The sequence below is a fragment of the Epinephelus fuscoguttatus genome, linkage group LG3 (genome assembly GCF_011397635.1).
Source record: "Epinephelus fuscoguttatus linkage group LG3, E.fuscoguttatus.final_Chr_v1".
Taxonomy (NCBI): Eukaryota; Metazoa; Chordata; class Actinopteri; order Perciformes; family Serranidae; genus Epinephelus; species Epinephelus fuscoguttatus.
The window spans coordinates 30,022,783-30,046,603 of record NC_064754.1 but is presented as its reverse complement, the minus strand read 5'-3'; the positions used below and the strand labels follow the sequence as shown (position 1 = coordinate 30,046,603).

Sequence of the window (23,821 nt, the reverse complement as noted above, 5' to 3'; positions counted from 1 at the left end):
ACCTTCCATTTGAGCATCCTTCGAGTTAATGCAGCTCTTTATTGAGGGGAAATGAACAAGTGGAAACACAGACGCGCAAAACATCACTCAACATCAGGTTGTATTTATTCTTAAAAGTGCGACAATTTCAGATGCAAAGTACAGACTTGGTGTCTCAGCAGGCTGAGAAATGTCCAACAGTCTGGTATCTCCCCAAAACACACCCATTGCTCCGAAGGACTGTTTCTCCAAAAATAAGATGTCCATTCTCCCAAACAGAGGCACACGCCTAATTATTATTCAAAATGACAACATCCAACCTTCCTACTATGGCATGACCCGCCCTACTCTCCCTCTGATCGGCTTACCCTTATTTCTTACCCGTACCCCAACCAATCTCACTTCACATGCCTAAACCAAACCAACCCAACCAACAAAGGCAATGAGTACTAGCCACAGTAGAGTGTGTCATGCCTTCCCCACAGTAGGAAGGTCCATTGACTAATGAAGCTCTGGCGAAAGTTCAGTCAGGAAGACAATACTTTTCATGCTCAGGCTGTAAGTTTCTTTCTCCCCCTGCCATTCACTCCTTGCACGTCTGGGTCTGTCAATTGAGTCATCAGCTGATTCACAATCAACCAATAACACAGCGACACACCTTCTCTGTCAGCCTATCATCTTACTGCTCCTCATTTTAAATATGGTTCTTTCTCTGCTATAGTTCTTCCTTGCTGCTGTCGTGCGCCCCCTCCATCTTCCCATCATCGCCCAGTCTTTATGGATTCAGCCTCATCCGCCTCAGCAGTCAGCAGCCTCAGAGTCATCAGCCACCACCACCACCACCAGTGTCTGGACTCCATGGGGGGATTTATCCTGCTGCGCTCAGATGTCCCTCGATCACAAAATATCTCCCTCTGGTGTCCAAGTGCTAAAGACTTCTGTTAAATCATCATAAGCACAAATCATCTGTTAATTTGTACACTCATATTCTGTATTAAATATTATCTTTACTCCATTCTTCTTCCTTTCTTGATTGAAATTACCCAAGAGCTTCTGTTTGGGAGAGTATATAGCCTATTCTTGTTTTCAGGATATCGGGCTGTTGGCCTTTTGGTCCAATGGGACATTTTTCTGACTGAGCTTTGACTGAACTGTCTGAGCAATGGGCAGCCCCCAAGTCGTCAGCCATGCTAGCAGTGTAACTACAGCCTCTATGAAGCAGTGAGGCTTTTAGCTATAACATCAGTGTGCTAATACACTCACAATGATAATGGTAACATGATGTTTGGCTGGTATAATTTCATTATCTTAGTTTGGCATACATCTGCTAATTAGTGGCATTTGCTTTGTTTTGTTTAGCATTCAAAAAGGTGTCAACATTTTATCCATATGTCACTATTACAAGTCCACCTGGCACATCTTTTAACTATATTCCTTTTATTATCATCTTCAGGCAGGCACAGAGGCTTCTACAAAGTTCAGGAAAGATGCGCTTCAAAGGTCCAGAAAAAGCCCAATGGATCTGGAGTTAAGATTTTTTTGTCTTAACTGTTGCCAAGATGTGACCGGAGTAAACGGGAGAGATTTAATTACAATTTCTAAAGTGTTAACATTTCAATGAGCATAACTGGTTGGAGAGGTGATTATGACTAAAAGCTTAGGACTACAGTCTGTCTATGGTGCATGTACTGAATTCTTGAAAGTCTACTGCCGGCCTGTTGCTGATATGGGGGAAAGATCACTTAAACGGGCACTGTATAGGAATTTCTCCCATCTAGTGCTGAGATCATATATTGCATTCAAACAGATAGCGCACTCTAGCGCCTCACTGTTTCAAATGCGTATTGCAACAACGGTAGCTGCTGTGTTCCAAAAAGCTATGATAACATTGATGAAATCATGTCATCTGATACTTCATGGAGTATTCATTCAGGCTCCTACACAGACACACGCGACACGAGTTGACAAACCCCCTCCTCACCATGCTGGCTGTGTTTACAATGGGGCGGCTGTTGGGGCGGGTGTAAATCGAAACAAACCAATCACGTCTTGTCTTTTGACAACTGACAAGTGGCTCAACCTCACACACCTCATCCCTCTCCTCGCAACACTGCATCACCAGTGCCGCTAACAGCACTAACAGCGCTAACAGCACTAACAGCGCTAATAGCTGTTAGCGGTGCTGGTCACTAACAACTGTTAGCTGCTTCGGCAGCTCTCACCACCTGGGAAAGGCTACCCCAATGTTGACCCTCGTTTTTTGAAATTGCTGGTCACATTGCCTTTTTGCCTTTTTTCAAATGCACCGACACTTGTGACTAGCCTGCTTGCTGCTGCTTTTCGTCACTCTGCCTGTAGCCGGAAACCGGAAACCGACAAGTGAAAACGTTAAAGGTGTATTTTCAAGATGGTGCACGTACATGATGAGACACCGGTCGCAAAGTATATGTAAATGAGAATTTTGGAGCTTACGGTAAATACTAGGGTTGGGAACGATTAACCGATACGACCGGATATCCGGTTTGACAAGCGAGAGATATGGCTACATTGGTAGCAGCCTCCTCAATCGATACGAATCAGCCATGAATCCTTAGATGAATTGATTGTAGAGTCATGGATTCGGGTATAGCGAGACTACCAATCGGTTGACTGACTTTAACAGTTTGCATCTCGGAAACAACGCGAGAGCTGGCCCGGCGGCATGCTCATAGCAGGCATTACTGACAACGATAATGGTTGTAAACATCAGCGCCAGCTTGACCGGTGGAGATGAGGAACAGAAGCTAATGCTGGTTGGATAAACCAGAGAGCAGCCAAGCCGCAGCAGAAACTAAAGGCGAATCCTGCTGGTTGTGGGTTGAACGCAGGGTCACAGACACAGACAGAAATACGTATTCCTGTCAAATATGGTGGCGCATGATAACGGCTTACCGGCCGGCGACCAAGAAGCCCGGCTCCAGGTCCAAGAAGTCTTCGTCAGTGTCATGACTGCCCAGAAATACCAGGCGAGCCCTGGCAGCACTCAGGTATGTGACGTGTCAGAGGAGAAACGAGCAGTTCACATTTCCACAAACCTCAGCACACTTTAGGGACTGTTCTTTACTTGTCAGGGGAGGAGGGTGGCTGGTTGATTTTGATTTTATTTATTTATTTTCTTTGATCCCCCCTTATGTTAATCACTTACTGATGCTGTTTTTGAAGTATGAATAAGTAATTTATTCCATTGAAATATCATTGATGTATTATAGAAAAGTGATTTATCTTTTTATAAATGACAAACTCAGAGTGTAGCAAACACAGAGAAATAGTCTGACATGCTGTAAGTGATAAGCTGCTAGTCATCACAGTCCATGATATCAACTAATAACAGGAGATGTCAGATTCTGCCCCTACATTGCATGTAATTATTTTATTCTGCTTTATGTTTATATTGTACAGCATTATGATAAACTTTATTCCAGACTCAAGTCCATATAAGATACACACAAAAACACAGACAATACCATAAAAACAACACAACAAGTAGGTTTAAAACACTTAAATTTTACTTAAAGTTCACTTCACTTAAGTTTAAAACTTCTTCTCATTTTTATATTGATCCCATCCAACAAAATGATGTTCTTTCAGCAAGTCTTTTTTTGGTCCATGTCTAAAAATAAATACATTTGACATGTGATTTTGTTGTTGTTTGTCTTTTTATTTTATTTTTGCCAGTGCCACACAGCAACAATGCTTGGGGATGTGGTCTTTTACAAATTTGAAAATATTATAAGAATGTCACTTTTAGAGAATTGGCTTCTTTATTTTATAATATATGATTAATGTCTACATCAACAAATGTTAACCATAGAATCGTATCAAATTGTATCGGTCCTACACTGTATCGTATCGTTCTGTATTAAAAATATATCATTTTTGAATCGTATCATAACCCATGTATCTAGATACGTATCAAATCGTCTATCACAGAGAGATTAGTCACCTACTATCTCGTGATGTCATGTTGACTTAGGTAATATTTTATAAGCTGCTAACTGTACCTTATACAGAGAGTAAACATGATCCAAACTTTGATCTCATCAGAATAAAGGAACTCTTTTCTTCATCACACCTCGTCTTCATCCTCTCCTCCTCTCCTCCCTCCTCACTCGCCCTTCTTGCCCTATAATGTTCACCCTTATCTGCAGTGTTGTAATTGTAATTATCAGAGCAGTTGATGTTAATGATGCAGGAAAAGATCCAGATCGCTATTACACCAAGGGTTTAGAGGTCAAACAGGACGTCTGTATGCAAACTAGACCATGTCTGGGTGTAAAGTTGAGAGACTGTGCACTGTGCGCACACACACACACACACACACACACACACACACGCTTCTCATTTGCATGCAAATGCACACACACGCAAGCCTACACACACAGACACTGGGACCCTTGCGCTGCTGATTAAGTGTTTGAATAACATTTACAGATGATTCAGGGTGGGAGATTTTTGTCGGTGTGAGCAGAGCTACACTGGTTCCTTTTTTTAAGGAATTCATACGATCAAAACTTAAACCACGTGATTTTTTCTCACAGGGGTTTACAGGAGCCAAAACACCTGAGATATGTGCTTTATATTGCAGGTCTTCGTCTTTCCAACGGAAAGATCAGTCGGACTGTCATTCACTGATTTTACAGCTCGTCCCATGCGATGAACATGCACATGCACAAAGCACATGTGACGACAAAGATGAAAAGAGAGACATAAAAGAGTAGCAAAGAGAGAAGGATGGCAGGAGAGTCATTTTAGTGATTTGATTAACAAAACTTTTAGTGCACAACTTCATGCGTTACATCTTCCATCCTAGGAGAAAGGTTGTCGTGAAATACACATATTCTGAATGTTAGATTGATTCTGCTCTCATATGTGAGCTCAAAGTGCAGGTGAGTAAGGTGGGGGTGAAGCCAACAGTCCTCTTTTTTGTGCAGCAGGATTGTGGAAGACAACTGATGTGACACCATGGTAAAGTGTCGGATCATTACGTTTGACTGTACATGGTATTGGCACTGTCTACTGACAGTTATTTTTTTCTGTTTCCTTTCAGTGGTAGGTCATCTTCGCTGGTCCTTTTGTTGTAATTTGCTCCATACAGTAAAGCGATCCATTGTCCCACTCACAGCTTTCTCCTTTCAACTGTTATCATCCCTCACACTGGCTGCCAATACGGGCTTTTGATGTGTCACGCACTTACAATTCCCACATGTGAATGGTGACAAATAGATTCCCCGTGAATGTTTTTTTTTTTAAATTTAATTAAATGAAATTACTTTTTTTTAAGCTAGAGTTTGCCTCTGGGTGTGCACAACATACTGATAGAGTAAAATTATAGATTCATTCATAACTTCTTGTTTGGGCCCAGTTGAATATTGCAATAATAATATGTGGTTATCACAAAATCCCATGGCACACCTAGACTGGCAACACGGCACACCATTTGAGAACCACTGTATTAGACATTTGTGTGAAGTTTTGTCATAATTAGGAAATTAATTCTTAAGTTATGGCCAAAAACATGTTTTGTGAGATCACAATGATGTTGACCTTTGACCACTGAATTCGAATCAGTTCATTCTTGAGTGCAAGGGGATATTTGTTCCAAATCTGAAGAAAAAGGCATTCTTGAGATATCACGGTAATAAGAATAGGATTAATGGACATACAACTTCAGAAAATATAATGCCTCCGGCCACGGCTGTCGCTGGCGTGGAGTCATAAAAATAAACTTGCTGGTGCTCTGTGGTGGACAAAGTACATAATGACAAAATGGCCTCTAAATGGCATTTCTCTGATGTAATGTTATTTATCATTTTATGTACTGACATGTCTGACATAAGCTAATATCAGTCGATCTAGTACACACACCTCTATTGTCTGAGAAAATTCTCCTTCCTTCTAGCTTTACAAATCTCCTTCAAAACTCCCTAGAGTTTAGGGAAATGCTTATTTTAGACATGCCTAATTTCCTATTAATTTCCTACTAATAAGTTTCCTGGAAAATAACGATGTAATTTGGCACAAATTATAGGCAAAGGAGGGATGTCCTTAAAAAAAAAAAAAAAAAAACCCTCCACACCCTTGCCTGTAGACAAATTTCACATTCAGCTGACCTGATGCACACTGACAAAAGATTCAACGAAAGGTCCCGGGCCAGAGTCAACCTGGGAATGTTAAGGTTACATGGCATGCATGATCGACCAATCAAAGCCTAAGCCCTGCATTTTTAACCTCCTGTAATTTGTGGCTTGAAATTTGTAGATTCAGCAGAGCGAACACATCCTGCAGCAATACTGAAAGTGCAGGAATCATTTATAACAGTGAAGTTCAACATAAAAAAAATCTTGAATAATAAAAGTAGGACTGCAGGGCGCAGATGCTGGCTCAGATGAGAAACCTAGTCTCCTGAGTATCACCCAACAAGAGACAGTCATTGAACTGAGAGAGGCAGTTTGGCATTGTGTTCACTACAAGTGCAGCCTCAATATTTACAAAATGAGACCAAGCCTGAGCAGAACTCTCGATATCTGTATTAACGCTGCAGCCTCTGCTGTGTTTTTAAACCTCTGCTGAATGAATTCCAAAAATCTAGTGTCTCTACTTATAATTGAGGGAATGATCTGTTAATTTATTACTTAGTAAAACTACGACCGTCCATGTCTGAATGGAAAAACTCACGGTCGTTCTTTCTGAGGAACACAAACTATCTACTTCTCCAAATCCCTTTAATATCCTTTTTGTTGCTAAGTTTGAAATAATTACATCGACTTATGCTAAGCTCTTCATCAGCCCCAAGGGCTTGGTCTCTCCGAGTCACAGGCACGAACCTACACACACACACACACACACACACACACACACACACACACACTCATCACACCGTGTGTCAATTAACAACTTATCTGCTTAAGAATTCAGGCAGATAAGAGAGAAGGTGTGTGAGGGCGGGGTGGCTGGGCTCCGTCCCGCAGCATCACCTGGTACTCTGCTCTCAGGTCTGACACTGTCACCTTGTGGTGACGTCATCATCACAATGTTTCACAGGGGGAAAAAACCCCACAAACAAATAATTTAAAAGAAAAAAGCAAAAACAACAAGCTTGTGAGTCACTCAACGGTGACGCAAACAGTGAGACTGCGAGGAAAAAGCAGCATTTATCAGCACAGGACAACAGATATGGTTATCATCAAAGCGTTTCTCTGCTGCTGAAACTTTTCCTGATGTGAAATATTTAAACTGTCAAATCTAGTCAAATGTGTGCATGTCATTAGAAGCTAAAACACACACACAAGTCAGCGGCATCCAGAGACGTACAAGAAGCATTCAGATGTGACACAAATGCCCCAGACTGAAGTCATCTTCTGACAAACTGACTCACTCTACAAAGTTTATATGCTAAACAGAGACCTTATGAGAAGCTTATTATAATTCCATATGAGATGTAAGAGAGGAGGTGCTCCTCAGATAGACATTACTAAGAAAGAGGAGGAAAGTAATCTGATTTTCTGGAAGTGATACATGTAGACACACACAATGGAATGTATCCTTGTTAACCCTCCATGGACCATTACTCTACCAATAAAACCAAACTGTGGAAAATCACCCACAATCCCTCAGGCTGCTGCTGTGAGCCAACACTGTGAAAACTGACGTCTTGATTTTTAATTTTACGGACCACAAATCTTCAAGTGTGTCAATTTGTCCAATCATTTGGTTTATGACTAAATACGTGCAGAACTAACGACCTCCCCATCAGCCTCAGCTGTACTTTGTATTTAGTGCTTATTAGCAAATGGTAGTAGGCTAATACAGTGGTGTAGTGGTAGTTGATAAGGTGGGTGTACTGCTAGGTAGATGGTAGGATACCGATGAGGAAGTAGGCATACTCAATGGCTTTTTAGCTGATAGATGGGTATACTGTAACTGGACAGAAAAAGAAGTGGGTATACCCCGTATACCTGAGTATACCCTCCACTACACCACTGGGCTAATATGGCTAACTGAAGTGGGCACCTCCAAGGCTGAAAAATTAGGCCAATGCGAAAGTGTGGAAAACTGCAGTTCCTCAAATGGCCACTTGATGCTGGCTCAAAAAAAGTGAGTCAATCCCAATAGACTCCCAGGTTACAATGCCCAGCTTTACAGCAGAAATAAACATGTCACAGCCTGGTACAAGAAACAGTTTCGGCCTCTGTAGCTAATTTCAACATTAACGACAACTGTAGTGGGGTTGAATTTTGTAAAAGTCGCCCGTTTAGGTTTTATTAAGGCTTAAAGTTACGTATAATTAAGAGCATGGCTGCTTTAAGTAACAGGCTGTCTGTGAGTCATCTCCTCCACAGCTCCAACCTCTTGTCCAAATATGCCCCGCGTTCCAATACCCATACTACCATACTATTTAGTACGCCAGAAAAAGAATTAGTGTGTCCCAATACATATGTATGTCAGATGCAGTATGCCAAAAGTACCAGGATGTTCTACTACATCCGGTCATATTTCGCAGTATGCATGTCAGCATGCTTCTTTGGCCATTCTGACCCACAATCCTTTGCGCAGTGGAAGTTACGCACTGACTGAGCTGCGTGTACAACCAATGCCCACATATAGGCCTAACACAGAAGATGTTACACTACAAATAAAAGTAATGTGAATGTAAGGCTGCTTCACATGCAGACAGAATATAGTGCCAGCAGCTGCATAGCTGTAAATATATTTAACATCAAACATCTGCCAGCAACAGAGAGCTGTGTGTGAAGGGGGTTAATATGCCTACTGGTGACTAGTTCAATAGACAGGTCACTAATAATAGGCTTGGAACTGTTTACACGAACACGTCAGTTTATTAGAAACAACAACATACATTACAACATAACAGCAACAGAGCTCTCCGGCACCTCCGACGGCATGCACGACTCTGGCGAGCTCGATGAGAGGAGATTTGCTGCATCTCCGAAGTACAACAAAACAAAATATTCAAATGTGGCGGTACGGACGGCGGCGGAAGTGAGCAAGAGGGTCGGAGTTCAGGGAGCGATGTGATGGCAGATGTAGTGTGTCGCAATAGTATGCATACTGCATGCATACTGCATACTACACTACATACTTTTTAAGGGCAGCTGCAGTACATACTAAAAGTATATAGTAGAAGTATGCGATTTGGAACGCAGGGCAGGTCACCTCAGGCTCCAAAAAAACCAAGATGGCGACAGACAAATTGTCAAACTAAAGGCTTCAAAACAGGAGACCACAAACCAGTGGGTGATGTTACGGTAGCTACATCCATCATTTCATTTTATTTGTTCCACTCATGTCCATACGCTGCAATTTAAGTCACAATCAAAAAAAATTCTAAAAACACATTCCATGAGTGAAAAGGAGCAGGGAGAAGAAAACAATCTTATTTTACCTGCCCCTCTCTCAAACCAAAAAAAGAGAAACAGATGCTCTGCCAGTTACAGTTAATAAGCAAAACTTCCAGTAACAGAAAGAAACGAACATAAACAGAAGTGGAAGTCGGACACGCTTCCCCTTCAACACGGTAACAGCTTCTACACAACAACTCCATATAGTCCAGTTGTTCTTCCTTTATACATTTTCTTAAACTGAAAAATATTCACACAACCCTGTAATTGTAAAAATTGTAAAAATTCCACAGTTTAACGCCCACCACTGAAACACACATCTGCAAGTTTACTATTATGTAGCTTGCATGACTGTAAATATTTGGTCTAATTATTATAATAAAATAACTTGATTGTTTTAGGGATTCAAATAACTGAAGTAGCCACAAGCATTTAAAACAGTTTCTAAATCGATTTTTCAGAAAATGCACTGTATCACCCTACAGCCTCTTCTTTTAGATATTTTTTGTGTTTCCAATTTCCAAAAATCTACTTGTACTTCACTTGATAACTCCTTTAATTTGCCAGGTTTTAATACATTTAAGAGGCTTTTTAATCGCAAGGAACAGATTTCAGGACAGTTTTTCAAATACATGTCATTTTTTCAAACAAAAAAACACTGTCAGAGAGGTATTAGAGGGGTATTAATGTAACTATATGTTTACTGCATTTATAGATAGATAAGGGTGGGGGAGCCCTTCTGTGTGGAGTTTGCATGTTCTCCCCGTGTCAGTGTGGGTTTTCTTTGGGTACTCCAGCTTCCTCCCACAGTCCAAAGACATGCAGGTTAACTGGTGGCTCTAAATTGGCCGTAGGAGTGAATGGTTGTCTGTCTCTATGTGTCAGCTCTGTGATAGTCTGGCGACCTGTCCAGGGTGTACCCTGCCTCTCGCCCAATGTCAGCTGGGATAGGCTCCAGCACCCCCGCAACTCCCAAAAGGATAAGTGGTTACAGAAAATTAATGGATGTCAAAATCTGCCACTTACCAGTGATGTTTAATGAGGACAGTGTGTATTGAAATTATGGCAATCAGTGCAATATCCAAATCACAGGAGCTGCAATTTTTGATAACAGTGAAGTATGTCAAAACATACCATTATATATAAAGCACTGTGGTGCTACAGCGATGATACAGAGCCCAGTGAATGTTTGGGCAGAGAGTTGTCTTGTCCATTTCCTCATCAGATATTGCCTGATGCAGATGTAATTCTGTTAATTTAAGTCTGTAAGTTTATGATAATTTTGTGCAGTATGTCCAGCCCTCACCTTTGAAAAATAACAAAACTTCTTCAGCTCTTTTAACTCTCTCAGTTTCCATGGTTTAAACTACTGCCACTGCTGTCATTGTCACTACAGCCGACACTTTTAACTGACATTATCCTCAGATCTTTTCAGTGCTGAAACTTAAACTGAATCTATAAATTCTTTTAGCACTTTCACTTCAAGAGATACTTAAGCTTTACTGAGTGACTCTTTAACTGGAACTTAAACTTTATTTAGCTCTTCCCTCTTAACTCTTTATGCTGTATTCTTGTAGTGTTTGATAATGCATTTGAAAGCTTTTGGTTATTTTATTTTTACTTGTCAGAATAAGGTATTTCATAAAAGTATAGTTTGCCAAAATGGTGGTTTTGATGGTGATGGTAGCAATATTGAAAATATCTTAACCAACCCCATAGCTGTTATGGTGTCAGCATTTAAAAGGGACAGTTCACCCCAAAAACAAAAATACATATTTTTCATCTCACCTGTAGTGCCATTTATCAATCTAGACTGTTTGTGTGTCTAAGATATCTACTAAACTGCACTCACCAAACATATCACTGAGGAAGCTGCTCTTCCATGAGCAGACGCAAGCATCCTTCCGTGTGGTGATACAGTTGGCGGGTGTAGTTCAGTAGAAAGAAAATAGTTCCTACATGAAACTGCTCACAACAAGGTCTGTGGATTATCTTTTGGAACAGGGTCATGATTTCTGTAAAGAGACATTGTTGTTGAGTTTTTCAAATATATTTTTTGGCGCTTTGAGCAACACAAGCTGAGTGCCATCTAGTTCCATTAGAGAGATGGCAGACATCTCTATGGCTGATAGCTCCAACACTTCATGACTCACACCAAAACAATCTAGATTGGTAAATAGCACTAAGAGGGAAAATATGTATTTTTGATTTGGGGTTGAACTATTCCTTTAACCAAATATCCTATGGTGTAAACAAACAAACAAACAAACAAACAAACAAACAAAACACTTCCAACCAACAAAATGAGTCTCTTACAACATCGGTATCATCAGCGATTACTTTTTTTAAAAACATTATTGCCGTTTCAGTGTGGCATTTTTCTTTCTTTGACGCTGGTTTGTTCTGCATCAGTCACACTGCAGAGAAATCGAGTTCATTAATATCTATCACCCTGTCATGACCATCGGCGGCTTCAGGAAATGAGTTTAGCCAATGGAGGATGATAAAGAAGTTGGTATTATGTGTCACCGGCTCATTGATCCGAGATGAATATGGTCACCTGACATTTGCCTCAGGAGCTCAGAAACCTGCCCTCAGAAACCTGCTTCTCCACTGATAAGACCGAGACACTGATGCTTTTAAATGTGTGTGTGTGTGTGGCCAATAGATGAGTGTAAAGCCAAATGATAGGTGTCTTATCGACATATTGAATGAAGCCACTCATCTCCACCTCATATCTCTTGGGCCTATCACATATGGCTGTAGACAGAGATAAAAGTGTCACAGCTAAAGAAGTGAAGGAAGTTGGTGCGACAGGCGCCTCTGGAGAAGTCACCTGCAGCAGCTCTGACTGAGTCTACGGTTCTAAACATCGTTATTCTGCGGTAATAAGTCTTGGTAAAGAGTGAAAGGCGTCTACCTGAAAATGAGATGGCTGACTTTGAACTGGGTCTCTATCACGCCCGTCGTCCTCAGTCGTACTCGCAGAACGTCTGTCTCTGTAGGCACGTAATCTGGAGACGTGATGCGGGTCATGTTCTCAAAGAAGCTACAAATCAAGGAGGAGAGAGGGGTGAAAGACAGAGGAGACATGAGGGTGAAAAGAAAGAGAGAGAGGGGAAATAAAATTTAATAACCTGCAGACAAACCTGAGATCAAAAGAGAATAAAGTCAGGTATCAGTTGCTGGTGTGTAGACTTGCACATTGTGCGCGTGCGTGTCGAGGCCATCAGCTGCCAGGTGGCGGGGAGGGTGTGCAGTGATAAGGCTGGAGCCCCAGGGGGCGCAGCGGCTCATCGTGATGAATATTCACACTGTGGTTTACCATAATAACACACTGAGGCTAAGCTTTCACACACAGATTAGCTATTAACACAGCTAGTGTAATCAACTGTATCATGTGTGTGTGCTCAGTCAGATGTGATCTTTTTACACACACACACACACACGTCTCCACCTACCTGAGCTGACTGTGACATTCTCAACTAGTCATCCTGAATCAGTTTCTTGGACAGCGATACACATCCTGCTGCTTAAAAAAAACATACTGCCTGCCGGATGCTGCACAGCGCAGACTACATGCCAGTGTCCTTCTGTCTTTGTGAGGACCATTCTGAGTTTTAGAGAAAGGATTTTTTAAATTTTAAGTACATTATTACCTACCCTCAAGTATTAAATACATTTTATCACAGAGAATTATCACCTGAATTTGCTGCTGCTCTTGGATTTATTTACAGCTTTATAGTGAGTTTCAGCTCATTCTTTAACAGTCTGGCTGCAATTTTAAGGTTTTGGCTCACTCTCAGCGCTTTAATAGCATGATTTTTCAGCCTCAGCAGGCAGCTGTTTTCAGTAAAAAAAAAAAAAAAAAAAAAAAAGCTCCATAAACCCACTGTACACTATCTGCTCAGCAGCAAATGGCAGACAAACTTTCTTGCTCTTGAACATCAACTAATCCTCAACAGTTCCTATGATGGTTTGCTCATTGACTTAGTGCCCCTACACATTAGGGTTTAGGTAAAGTATCATGGTTGGGCATCATAACATGGCTTTACTTAAAATAACTCAAAATTAACTTTTGGCTTCACTTGGGACACAAACCCTGGTGCCCTGGGTCAAAGTCCTGTGTTTGTTTTTTTGTATACAAATTATAGTGCACTACTGTTCGTAGGTGTAGAAGTACTGCGAGTGAATGAGAACAGCCTGTGATCAGAGTGGAGCATTTAGCAATTTAAGAGACAGTTTTCTCCTCAGGAGTTGGTGAAGACCAAAAACTGAGCTAAAAGGGAGTAAATAGTGAACCTACACTCATCAGGTGGTCAGAGACACAACTCCAATTGAATGATCATGCTACTCCGTAACTGCTGGATCTCAATAAGGTTCTGTGATCACTGATATGTGAATGTTGTGTTCACAGTTGTTTCAATTTTCTCCAAGTGGCCAAAAAAAATCAGAAACTAGCTTTAAAGTTAGTTAGGTTCAGTTTAAAGGAAAATTCTAGTTTACTACGACATCAGTCTTATATTTCTATTTTTGCCTCTTTTTTTAATCGAGTTATATTAAAATTATACTCCAAGGACATGCTAAGACTGGAGAAGACGATAATATCACAACAAAAGAGCTTGATGGGCCAAGAAACACACATGGTCAGGTGATTGACAGGTTGTAGAGAAGCTCCAGTTTAGCCAGATTATCTTTATCCCTTTATTTTGGTGGAAAGAAAACACAAAACTGAGTGCACCCCAAATGTCTGAAATCAACCCATATTACACAGAGATACTGGGTACCACAAACTGTACAAGAGAAGTGGACGTAGCCTCCAGGTCTGAAAAGTGAAGCCAATGCAGAGGTGTCTTTCACTTGTTTCAAGTCTTCTTCAGTACAGAATGATGCTCATTTTGTAAATTATGGTCCCATTTATAGTAAAACGGACGATAAAGAAGGGGAGACGTAAGGGTGTTGTTACCTTGTGATTGACAAGTTGCTACCACAGTGACCTGTCAATCAGGACAGAGGTGCAGGCACAGACTGTATAAAGGGCATAAGGATGCATATGCACGACAGTTCCACCTTCTCATCCATCAGTTACGGTCACTTCTGGCTAAAAAAATAACAAGATAGTGACAGCCAAAATGCCATTCTCAAGGCGTCAAAATGGCTATGTGCACTTCTTATACACTACTTATACTACTTAGAAAAAAGTTTGACCAACGAGAGGGTTTGTTCTATTCCGCCTTTTTATTACTGATAAAGCATTACTACAAAAAAAAAAACATCCAAGTTGTACTAAACAGAAATTTCACTTTAATGTTAAGGTAAGGATCTGGATATGCATTATGTCAATAAGGGTCCTCACAGGTATAGAAGTATGAACATGTGTGTGTGTGTGTGTGTGTGTGTGTGTGTGTGTGTGTGCCTGAGAAGAGCGGAGGGTGATGGTGATGTACGGTGGTTCTCAGTGGGGCCTGTCGGTGTAGATAACCCCAGAGCCGAGGCCTCTCACTGGGGTGGAGAATGAGAACAGACGGCCTCCTGGTGGGTCCCAGCTCTGTCTTACTTCTGCATCACACACGCCATCCCCTCTACACTCGTTTCTCATTTTCATCTCCAGCCTCACTTCTTTACTTTCATTACTGCACCTGCACGTTTGACTTTTTCTTCTATATGCACATTTTTAAACATTCTCTGTAATCATATTATTTATACTTTAAACTTTGAGCATTTTTGTGTCGTTGCTTTGCTCTTGAATGCACACAGCCAAAACCAATACATTATTATTTTATTACAGTATTTCAAAGATGTCATATGGATGTATATAATAGCCGTGGCAGTACATGTAATTACATTTTACACAGGTTTGTATCCCTCCCTCTTTCCTTTCCACCCTGCAGACCCTGATTCCCAGTGACAGCGAGCACATGGCCAAGCATCGGCTGCTAAGTCCAGCTAATTAGACCCCTGCATCTCCAGCACAGTGTGAGTGTGTCTACAGAGTACTCACTACAGTGCCGAGTCATTGAGCTCGTATTCGTATCCCCGGGCCGCCGCCGCCCTCACCCCCTGGTCAGCCAGCAGACAGGACAGGGCGTGGCTTAGGAAAGGAAACAGCACCTGATCTTCGTCAAAACACCGCCCACACGACAGGACAGAATGGGCGTGGACCTGCAAGAGATGGAGACAGATATTTGGATGGATGGACGGGTGGTCAGGGAGGAGCAGAGGCCAGATGGAAAAAAGGATGTGAGTCTAAATGACAGAAAAGTTTAGGAGTCTGTCTCTGTTCCCCAGACAAAGTAATTATTACGGATGCACAAATGTATGGATATACACACAAACACACACACTCATACACGCCCTGGTGACATTTAATAGAGGAAATACTTTGGCCATCATCTCTCGGAAAACACGCACTGAGTGGGTGGATTGTGTATGAGCTCTGAAAACTTTGACAATAAAGTTCAAATCAAATTGAACCTCACAATCAAACCACCCACCCGCTCTAACTTTCTGCGCTCTGTCATGCAAACAAAATGTTACTGTATGTGTGTGTGTGTGTGTGTGTGGTGGCAGATGCAGCCGCTGTGGCTGCAGTGCTGAGATGCTGCTCTCTAGTGGACATCTTAGTGTAGTGCAGGGAAACCAGCAGCATAACACTTGGATAAATTTGAACCACAGAGGAGCAGTGAGACAAAGAAAAAGAGAAAGATTGGGATGAGACAGACAGATCAGGGGTAAAAATCTGATGAAAATAAAAAAAAAAACACAAAAATAAAAAGTGCCAGACGTGCAGACAGAGACTATGACACAGAGACATGCAGACAGACTACCTTGTTCCTGCTGTTAGCCAGGTTGATTCGGAGGACGCCCATGCCGTGGAGGACAAACTTCATGGAGGTCAGGAGGTTATCCAGCACCGCAGGCTGCCAAAGATGAGGGTCATAGGTTAACTTCATGAATCGCCAGGCAACGGGAGAAAACAAAAATTTAGAGAAAAGCCTTGTTTGCCGCATCACACACACACAAAAAAACTGTGCAGTGTTTTTCTATATTCATTTTTACCTTGATTCACAGAAAGATCACACTTCCTAACAGCGCTGGGTGTTGTTATCTTTACTTCAGTTTGTCTAATGATTACATTTCCCCCCAGAGTACAGTGTGGGTTTTCCAGTTGATTGCCTTTTCCTGCCTAATACAAGCACACGAGTTTAAACTTACAGAAATAGTTAAAAAAATTTTAAAGTATGCTTATTCACTTTTTGTAGCGAGTGAGATGAGAAAATTGATACTGTTCATGTCTGCATCTCAATTAGGAAGCGATAGCCAGCAGCCAGTTAGCTTAGCTTAGCCTAAAGAGTGGAACCAGAGGAAACAGCTGGCCTGGCTCAGTCTAGATTGTTTTGGTGTGTGTTGCAGAGTGTTGGAGATAACGGCTGTAGAAACGTCTACGTCTCTCAAATGTAATGGAACTAGATGGCACTCAGCTTGTGGTGCCAAAAAATATACATTTGAAAAACTGAGCAGCAATGTCTCTTTCCAGAAGTCATGACCTGGTTACTCAAGATAATCCACAGACCTTGTTGTGAGCAGTTTCATGTAGGAACTATTTTCTTTCTAATGAAAAACACCCTCCAACTGTACCACCACAAAGAAGGAGGCGTTCATCTACTGTAAGCTCACCAACACCACTGAGCTAGCTAACATTACAGCTCAGCAGAGGAGGACGGCATTGATGTTTACATCTCACACTGTCACAAGCTCAAGCCTCTCATCCATGATGCACGCTTCCATGTGCTCAGTGACATGGCTGGCGGGTGTAGTTTGGTAGAGAGAAAATAGTTCCTACATGAAACTGCTCACAACAAGGTCTGTGGATTTTCTTGAGTAACTGGGTCATGAGAAACGTGGCTGTTGAGTTTTTCAAATGTTTTTTTTTTGTGCTTCGAGCTTCACAAGCTGAGTGCCATCTAGTTCCATTATATTGGAGAGAAGGCGGTTGTCTCTACAGCTGATATCGATGTTTATGGTTGTTGTAATGTGGGCATTAACACAAGGTGAATTTTGAAAAAGGAAAATCAGCCAAATGAGAAACTGATGATTCAACTGTTAATAATCCAATTTAACCAGGCTGGCCTTGAACACACCACCAACACAAAGTTCTGCTTGTGCACTCCTTCACTGCTGCACTTCAAATTGTGCATATAAATGCGTATGTGTGGGGAATAGTGTGTGTGTTTGTTTTGCATCTATCACACCCCATGGATCAGCCATCAAGTCCTACTGAGAGCGCAGGAGAGTTAAAGTGCCATGTAACTCACATAAATTAACTCATATTTTTGTTTTAGTGGTTGGAAACCTTGAGACTTAAGGGACTGAGCAGAGTGACTCCTGCAGAGAGTTGGAAAGTGTGTGTGTTATAGTCACTTTCCTGCCAGCTAAAGATAAGCGTCACATTCCATCACGATTCGATCACGGTCTGGTCGCTCTTCTCTTCGTGTGTTTCAGCGTCCAGATTGAGATGTGTTGCTCTCCCAGTGAAATGTGCGAGGTGAGATAAGTCAGTGAGGTGACAGGGCTTCATCTCACAAGGAGAGCCGGGCTGAGGGCTGCTGACACCACCACATTAGGGACAAATTAGTCTCTTTGAGGTGAACCTTGGCTGACAGCGCTGCATTGATTTGTGTCAGAAATAAGCTGCTCTGTGAATTTGTCTCCCTCATCATCACTGTCATCTGCTCAGGTATACAATTTAATACAACACTACATTTGTTTCATCATAATAGCACTTTTCATAGCCCTATGAACATGTTCATGGTGCAGTTTCTATGCTTTATGACCATTAATATCTCAACAAACTAGGCAGATGGTGACTTATAGGTGATGGCAGTCTTGAAGTTTGAGAAGTACATATGTGACTCAACAAATCCTCAACTGATCTGAAAAACTCTGGCTACTCTAAGTGTTTATGAAGTGGGCTTTGCTATGGTAAGGTGGCTTAGTGAACTGCATGAGTAGAAGTAAGATACTACTGAATCAAAGAACTCTTAAAGGCTCTAAAAGGCTGTACTTAGACGCACCAGTGCTTTGAGCTAAATGCTAACATCAGCATGCCAACATGCTCACAATGACAATGCTAACAGTCTGAAGAATGGCAGCTGTAATGTTTATCATCTTCTTAGTTTGGTGTGTTAGTTAATTAGCACTGAACATAAAGCACAGCTGAGGATGATGGGAACCAACATCAGGCTCATTTGAGATGAACTGCGTCTCGCCTGGAAAGTGGACGAGATCAGGAGGCAGCATCAGGGGATGATGACAAAAAGCCAGTCATGTCAGTTTCCTTCAGTCTGTACAGGAAGTCACAAAAACACTCACATCCTGTTAGATGTGATTCTGATTTATTAAAATGTTATCAGACCCATATATCAGTTTGTCTGCAGCTTCCAATTGTGTGTTTTTATAGAGATTATTTATGTGTGTTTTGCCTTTATTAGATTGGACAGGATGAGTGTGAAATGGGAAGAAAAAGGGGACAAGAAGAATAAAACTTGTAGGAAAGACTCCACCACGCTGTCTTACTTGCAAAAATAATTTTTTTAATGCTGCTTTCGGTGACTAGACTTGGAATTTAACCCATGGCCGCTGCGGCAAGGACATAGCCCCTGTGCATGGGATGCCTGCTCTACCAGCTGAGCTTCTGGGCACCCCTGCAGCCTCCAATTGTTTTAGTTATGACAGAGTAGCCTGTTAAAATTCTTTACAGGTGATCTGTAATTTCTGTTCATGGCTTAACATCCATTTTAGATGAATTCTCATGTAAACCAGGATCACATCAGTTTGCTGTTGTGTATAAACCACCTGAGCCAACCTGCCCCCCTCAAACTACATAAATACTTTGAAAACATGAGCCTTATCGTCAAACACAGAGGAAAAAGTAACAAGACAACAGCATTCATTAAAGATCAGTCAGATATACTGCGGGCTCGACATCTGTACAGATGTCATTTTTAAGGATCCCCACTACCCCTCTAATCAGAAGTCTTTATGTTGCTAAATACTTCAATAATTAAAACAGTCCAATGTTAACATACAATAGATTATGTATAGTTTATGACCTATAACATATAGCCTATTCTGTTAACAGAATAAACCTTCACACAAATAAAATCAAAACCTCTTCAATTCCACTAAAATGAAAAGTTTATATAAAACAACATATTATTAAGTCAACATCTAAACCAATCAGCTGTAAGATCAGATGAGAGCCAGGCATCATGCCATCGATGGAGAGCAACTGCAGCGTCTGGCTCTAAAAACTGCGGCCGCCTCAATCTTGTGAGATTATCATTGCCCACATGTCCATGACACCAGAACAGGTCTGGATGAAGTCAGACACAAATCTAACCAGCATTCATTGTGCGGCAATCAGGGGTGATCAATTCTACTCAGACCTGGCTCATCTGGAACAAGGCTAATGCCCTCTATAGAGCCACGCTGCTGAAAAGTACACCTGTCAACACATAAATAACAATTAACTGGTCTCCAACATGCACTGTTAATACGGTGTTATTTCAAGATGTGTCATTGACTGAACAGAATTCAGTTAGTCATTTTGGGTGCCTCTCTGAATCTTTCTGTATCCATTCTTGAGGCAGTTCACAGCACAGAGTAATCTGACCCACACTTGAGTCTGCTTTGAAAGGGCTTGTACTGAACTAACAAATTCCAGCCTAAAAAACTCAAGTAATTTTAAAGTTACCCTGTGGAGTTTTAACCATTAATAATGCTGAGGAGACTGCATTTTTTGTGAGTGGGTCCCAAGTTCACATGCACGAGTACAGCAAAATGTATATTCTGTGATCGACAGTTGCAGTTATGGGCCAACAAACACAGCAATGCGCCAATAAAGGTAGTGAGGAAGAAGACTGCTGCCAAGAAAACATGGATGTAAACCATACAGGATTTAAATGTTCCATAAATAAGGAAATACACTCGACATGTAAGATTTCAGGGAAGCACACAATGCATTTTGGTAAGAAACATTTATTGTAAACTGAACGTTTCTTTGTTCAGGAGAAAACTCCACGGGACACATTTAAAATACATGTAATGCAAACCAAGTATTACACAACAAATACACTTACATAACCCTAAAATTTACCCTTGAGTTGAATGAATATCTTTTAACAAACTCAGCAAAACTGGAGCTTTGTAAGCATTTACTGGATTTAAACAGCTTTTCATTACAGAGGTGTCATTGCTAATCTGTCCACTTACAACAAATCAAATTACTGCCCCTCGTGTCACTGATCCAGTTGTTGTGCCCATCTCTCCCTTCAGTTGGTTCATTCTTCCTTCCTTCCTTCCTAACCTCCCTCCACCTTTGTCCTGCTCATCAATTGTTTCCAAGTTCCTCCCTCTCTGACTCAACGCTTACTTTAGTTCTGTGTTGACAGTGAAGGTGGGAGGCCATGGATAAACCCCCTTAACATCAGACACTTTGTGTGCGTGGACAGAGTTTTTGTTTCTCTAAGTGACAAACCATGTGTGCAGGAAGCTGACCAATCAGCTTGTACTGGCTGTGACAACTAAACGCACCTAATAGATAAACACTGTGCCATTCTTTTATTTTCACTCACCAATGCATGCCTACACACACACACACACACACACACACACACACACACACACACACACACACACACACACACACACAAAGAGCCTGGGGCCACAGGTGTGTCGCATGGTAATTTGAATCCACCATCATTTATACGTCACCTCTCTGGAAAAGTATAGGGTAAACAGACACTGTGTTTTCGCCTCTGTGTGCGTGTGTGTGTGTGTGTTCATCACTTTTCAAGGAAGTCCAACAGACAGATATCCCTCACACATTTCCTGCTGGCTATTAATGCTCCTACCTCCGCCACAGTTTAAAGCATTATGGGAACTTTATGGTACACTGTGGAGACATTACAACTCCCATTACAACAGTGTAATCTCTAAATCCATCCACATACACTGAACTATTGTTCTTGTCCAGCTTGCTGTTTGGATCGGCTCCCTGAACGCAGAAAACTAACAGCCGTTAGCAGTTGTCTCGTGTCGGAGCTATTGCTACAAAAACACAACAACGAAGAATGTAGCTGAACTGGTGGTGGCCTGATATTTAATCATTAACCACAGATAGTTCTGCTAACAATGTAGAACTAAGTATGTGTGTGTGTGTGTGTGTGTGTGTGTGTGTGTGCGCGTGCATGTGTGTGTGTGTGTTTGCAGGTTTTAGGCTCTGTTGATTTCATAAGCAGAGCCTCACAGCTGTTCCAAGTGAGAAAGCTTCATCGCATTTTTTAAGAAACTTGACCTTGATGCAAACACCTGAATCAACAAAGAGACTGAAAAATACAAATTCTGCTCAGATATGTTATCCATTGCCATATCAACATGTGCACACACACACACACACACACACACACACACACACACACACACAAAGCGTCACTTTCGTTGACACAGAGTTGTGTGTGCTGGAAGAGAATAAAGGAAAAACTCAGCCTATCCAGAGTAAAAACAACACCACGGCCTCAGGCTGCAAATAAAGGAGGGATGAGACAAAGAGGAGCCCCCTTCCTACCTCCTACCTTTCCTCCCCTCGCTCCTCTCCAACAGGCTGCTCTGTCATGCTCCTAATGCAATACAAACCTGGCTGGCAGGGCCACAAAAAGACCAGACAGACAAATAAAGAGATGGGGTTTTCTTGCTCTGTCTTGGGGGGAAATATGCGAGAGCGGGGATAACCTGTCCAGTGCACAGCACGGTCCAGATGTGTACTACTGGTGGACACACAGACGCTCGTTGCAGATAGATAGCGGGTAGGGCGCCACAGATAATGTGGAACAACATGCACACAGGCCTGATAAAGAACGATGAGCTCATATAAATGTGAGTGTGTGTGCAGCGGAGGGTGTGTCTGTCTGTTTACTGTGGGAGGCTGGGATGGTCATGCAGGGTAAAGTTTGTGGGTTGGTGTCATTTTTCCAAAGTAAGGGCGTCACCTGAGAACAAAGGAGAATCCAACTGACAGCAGGGACAACAAAAAAGATTTGACTACTGCTACCAAAACACGTGTTGATGCATGTTAGTATTCATGCAAATGCAAAATACCTCTGTGTACTGATTACATAGTTGTGCAAATGCAACGCAGGCAGGTTCTGAAGGCTGTTATGCATAGATTTTGTACTTGGTTACTGGTGCTTCTTAAGCAGCTTTCTGAACAACTAAAATGAGTAATAACTCAAACTTGTGGCTGGCTATAATTTCAGGGTTCCTACAGCTTTAGAGAAGTTAGATTTAAGACTCATTAAGATTTTTTAAAATGCCACTCAGAATGAAATTTGAGACCAATTTTACAATAACTGAAATTGAAAGAAAAAAACATGAACTGACACCAGTTACTTTGGGTTAGGACCAATTTTGCCCAAATGCTGTAACAGAAATATGCCATTTTTGGTCAAATTAAAAATTCAAATGATTCGAATGATTTGAATGCTAAAAAAATTAAACTTTTTAGAGTGGAACACATGAAAAACAATGAACATATATAAATATATTATCATAAAAGTATCCTCTTGGTTTGCCTTGAATAAAGCTTGTTCATTTATCGTTTGATTGGATGTGGCAAATATATGTGTGTTTTGTTGGTTCCCTTTTTCCTGATCTGAATGATGTTTATGGAAAAAAAAAGCATCACCAATTATTCTACCTGCAATCATACTTCCCATGTCTGAGCATTTTTAAGACTTTTGAAATATTGATTTAAGACATTTTAATACGAATCAAGGCCTTATTTTAGATTAATTACTTGAATGCCTTTTAAGAGTTTTTAAGGATCCACTGGAACCCTGTCATTTAAAACTTGTAGTCATGCTTTCAGCCATTTTCTTTTTTTAGTGAATGTCTCGACAACTTTTGAATGGATGGTTGTGAAATCTGGTACATATATTCATGTCCCTCTCAGGATTAATGCACACTAATAATAAGATGAACTAATATGGTGAACACACCAAACACTTCAGTGAGAAGTATCTGTGGCCCCCTTTACTCCTGGCATCAACATGCGTTTTTTTGCAACAGACTGCAATCGGATAGCGCTTGACCACAAACATTTATACCTGGAATTAATATGTGTCTCTGGTGTCCACATCCAGATCCATTGCTATCCAATCACACTCCGTTCCGCTGACGTCACATCCTCCTCTTCTTCTACTTCTGCAAACATTTTCAACAGCAGACTACAAAGTCATATCCTGTGAGCCGCAATAACAACACGTTAGCCATCTGTGAAGCCCGTTATTGTATGGACACTTTTGTCGGACCAAATGGCGAGCAGACACTTCGTCTCACCATGACTGCATCCTCGGCTAGCATCCATGTTTCTTTTTCTTGGTAGT

General features: G+C 41.4%; 1 protein-coding gene across 2 annotated transcripts in view; it reads right to left on the bottom strand.

The window, feature by feature from the left end:
- Positions 1-23,821, bottom strand: part of gnav1 (guanine nucleotide binding protein (G protein) alpha v1) — a 41,723-nt gene that overhangs the window by 12,521 nt on the left and 5,381 nt on the right. For both annotated transcript variants that reach the window (XM_049569059.1, XM_049569051.1), the window contains 3 exons: positions 16,205-16,297; positions 15,379-15,539; positions 12,298-12,426 (listed from right to left, as the gene is read on the bottom strand). In XM_049569059.1, coding sequence (XP_049425016.1) covers positions 12,298-12,426; positions 15,379-15,539; positions 16,205-16,297 — 383 coding nt within the window. The remainder of the gene's footprint in view (positions 1-12,297; positions 12,427-15,378; positions 15,540-16,204; positions 16,298-23,821) is intronic.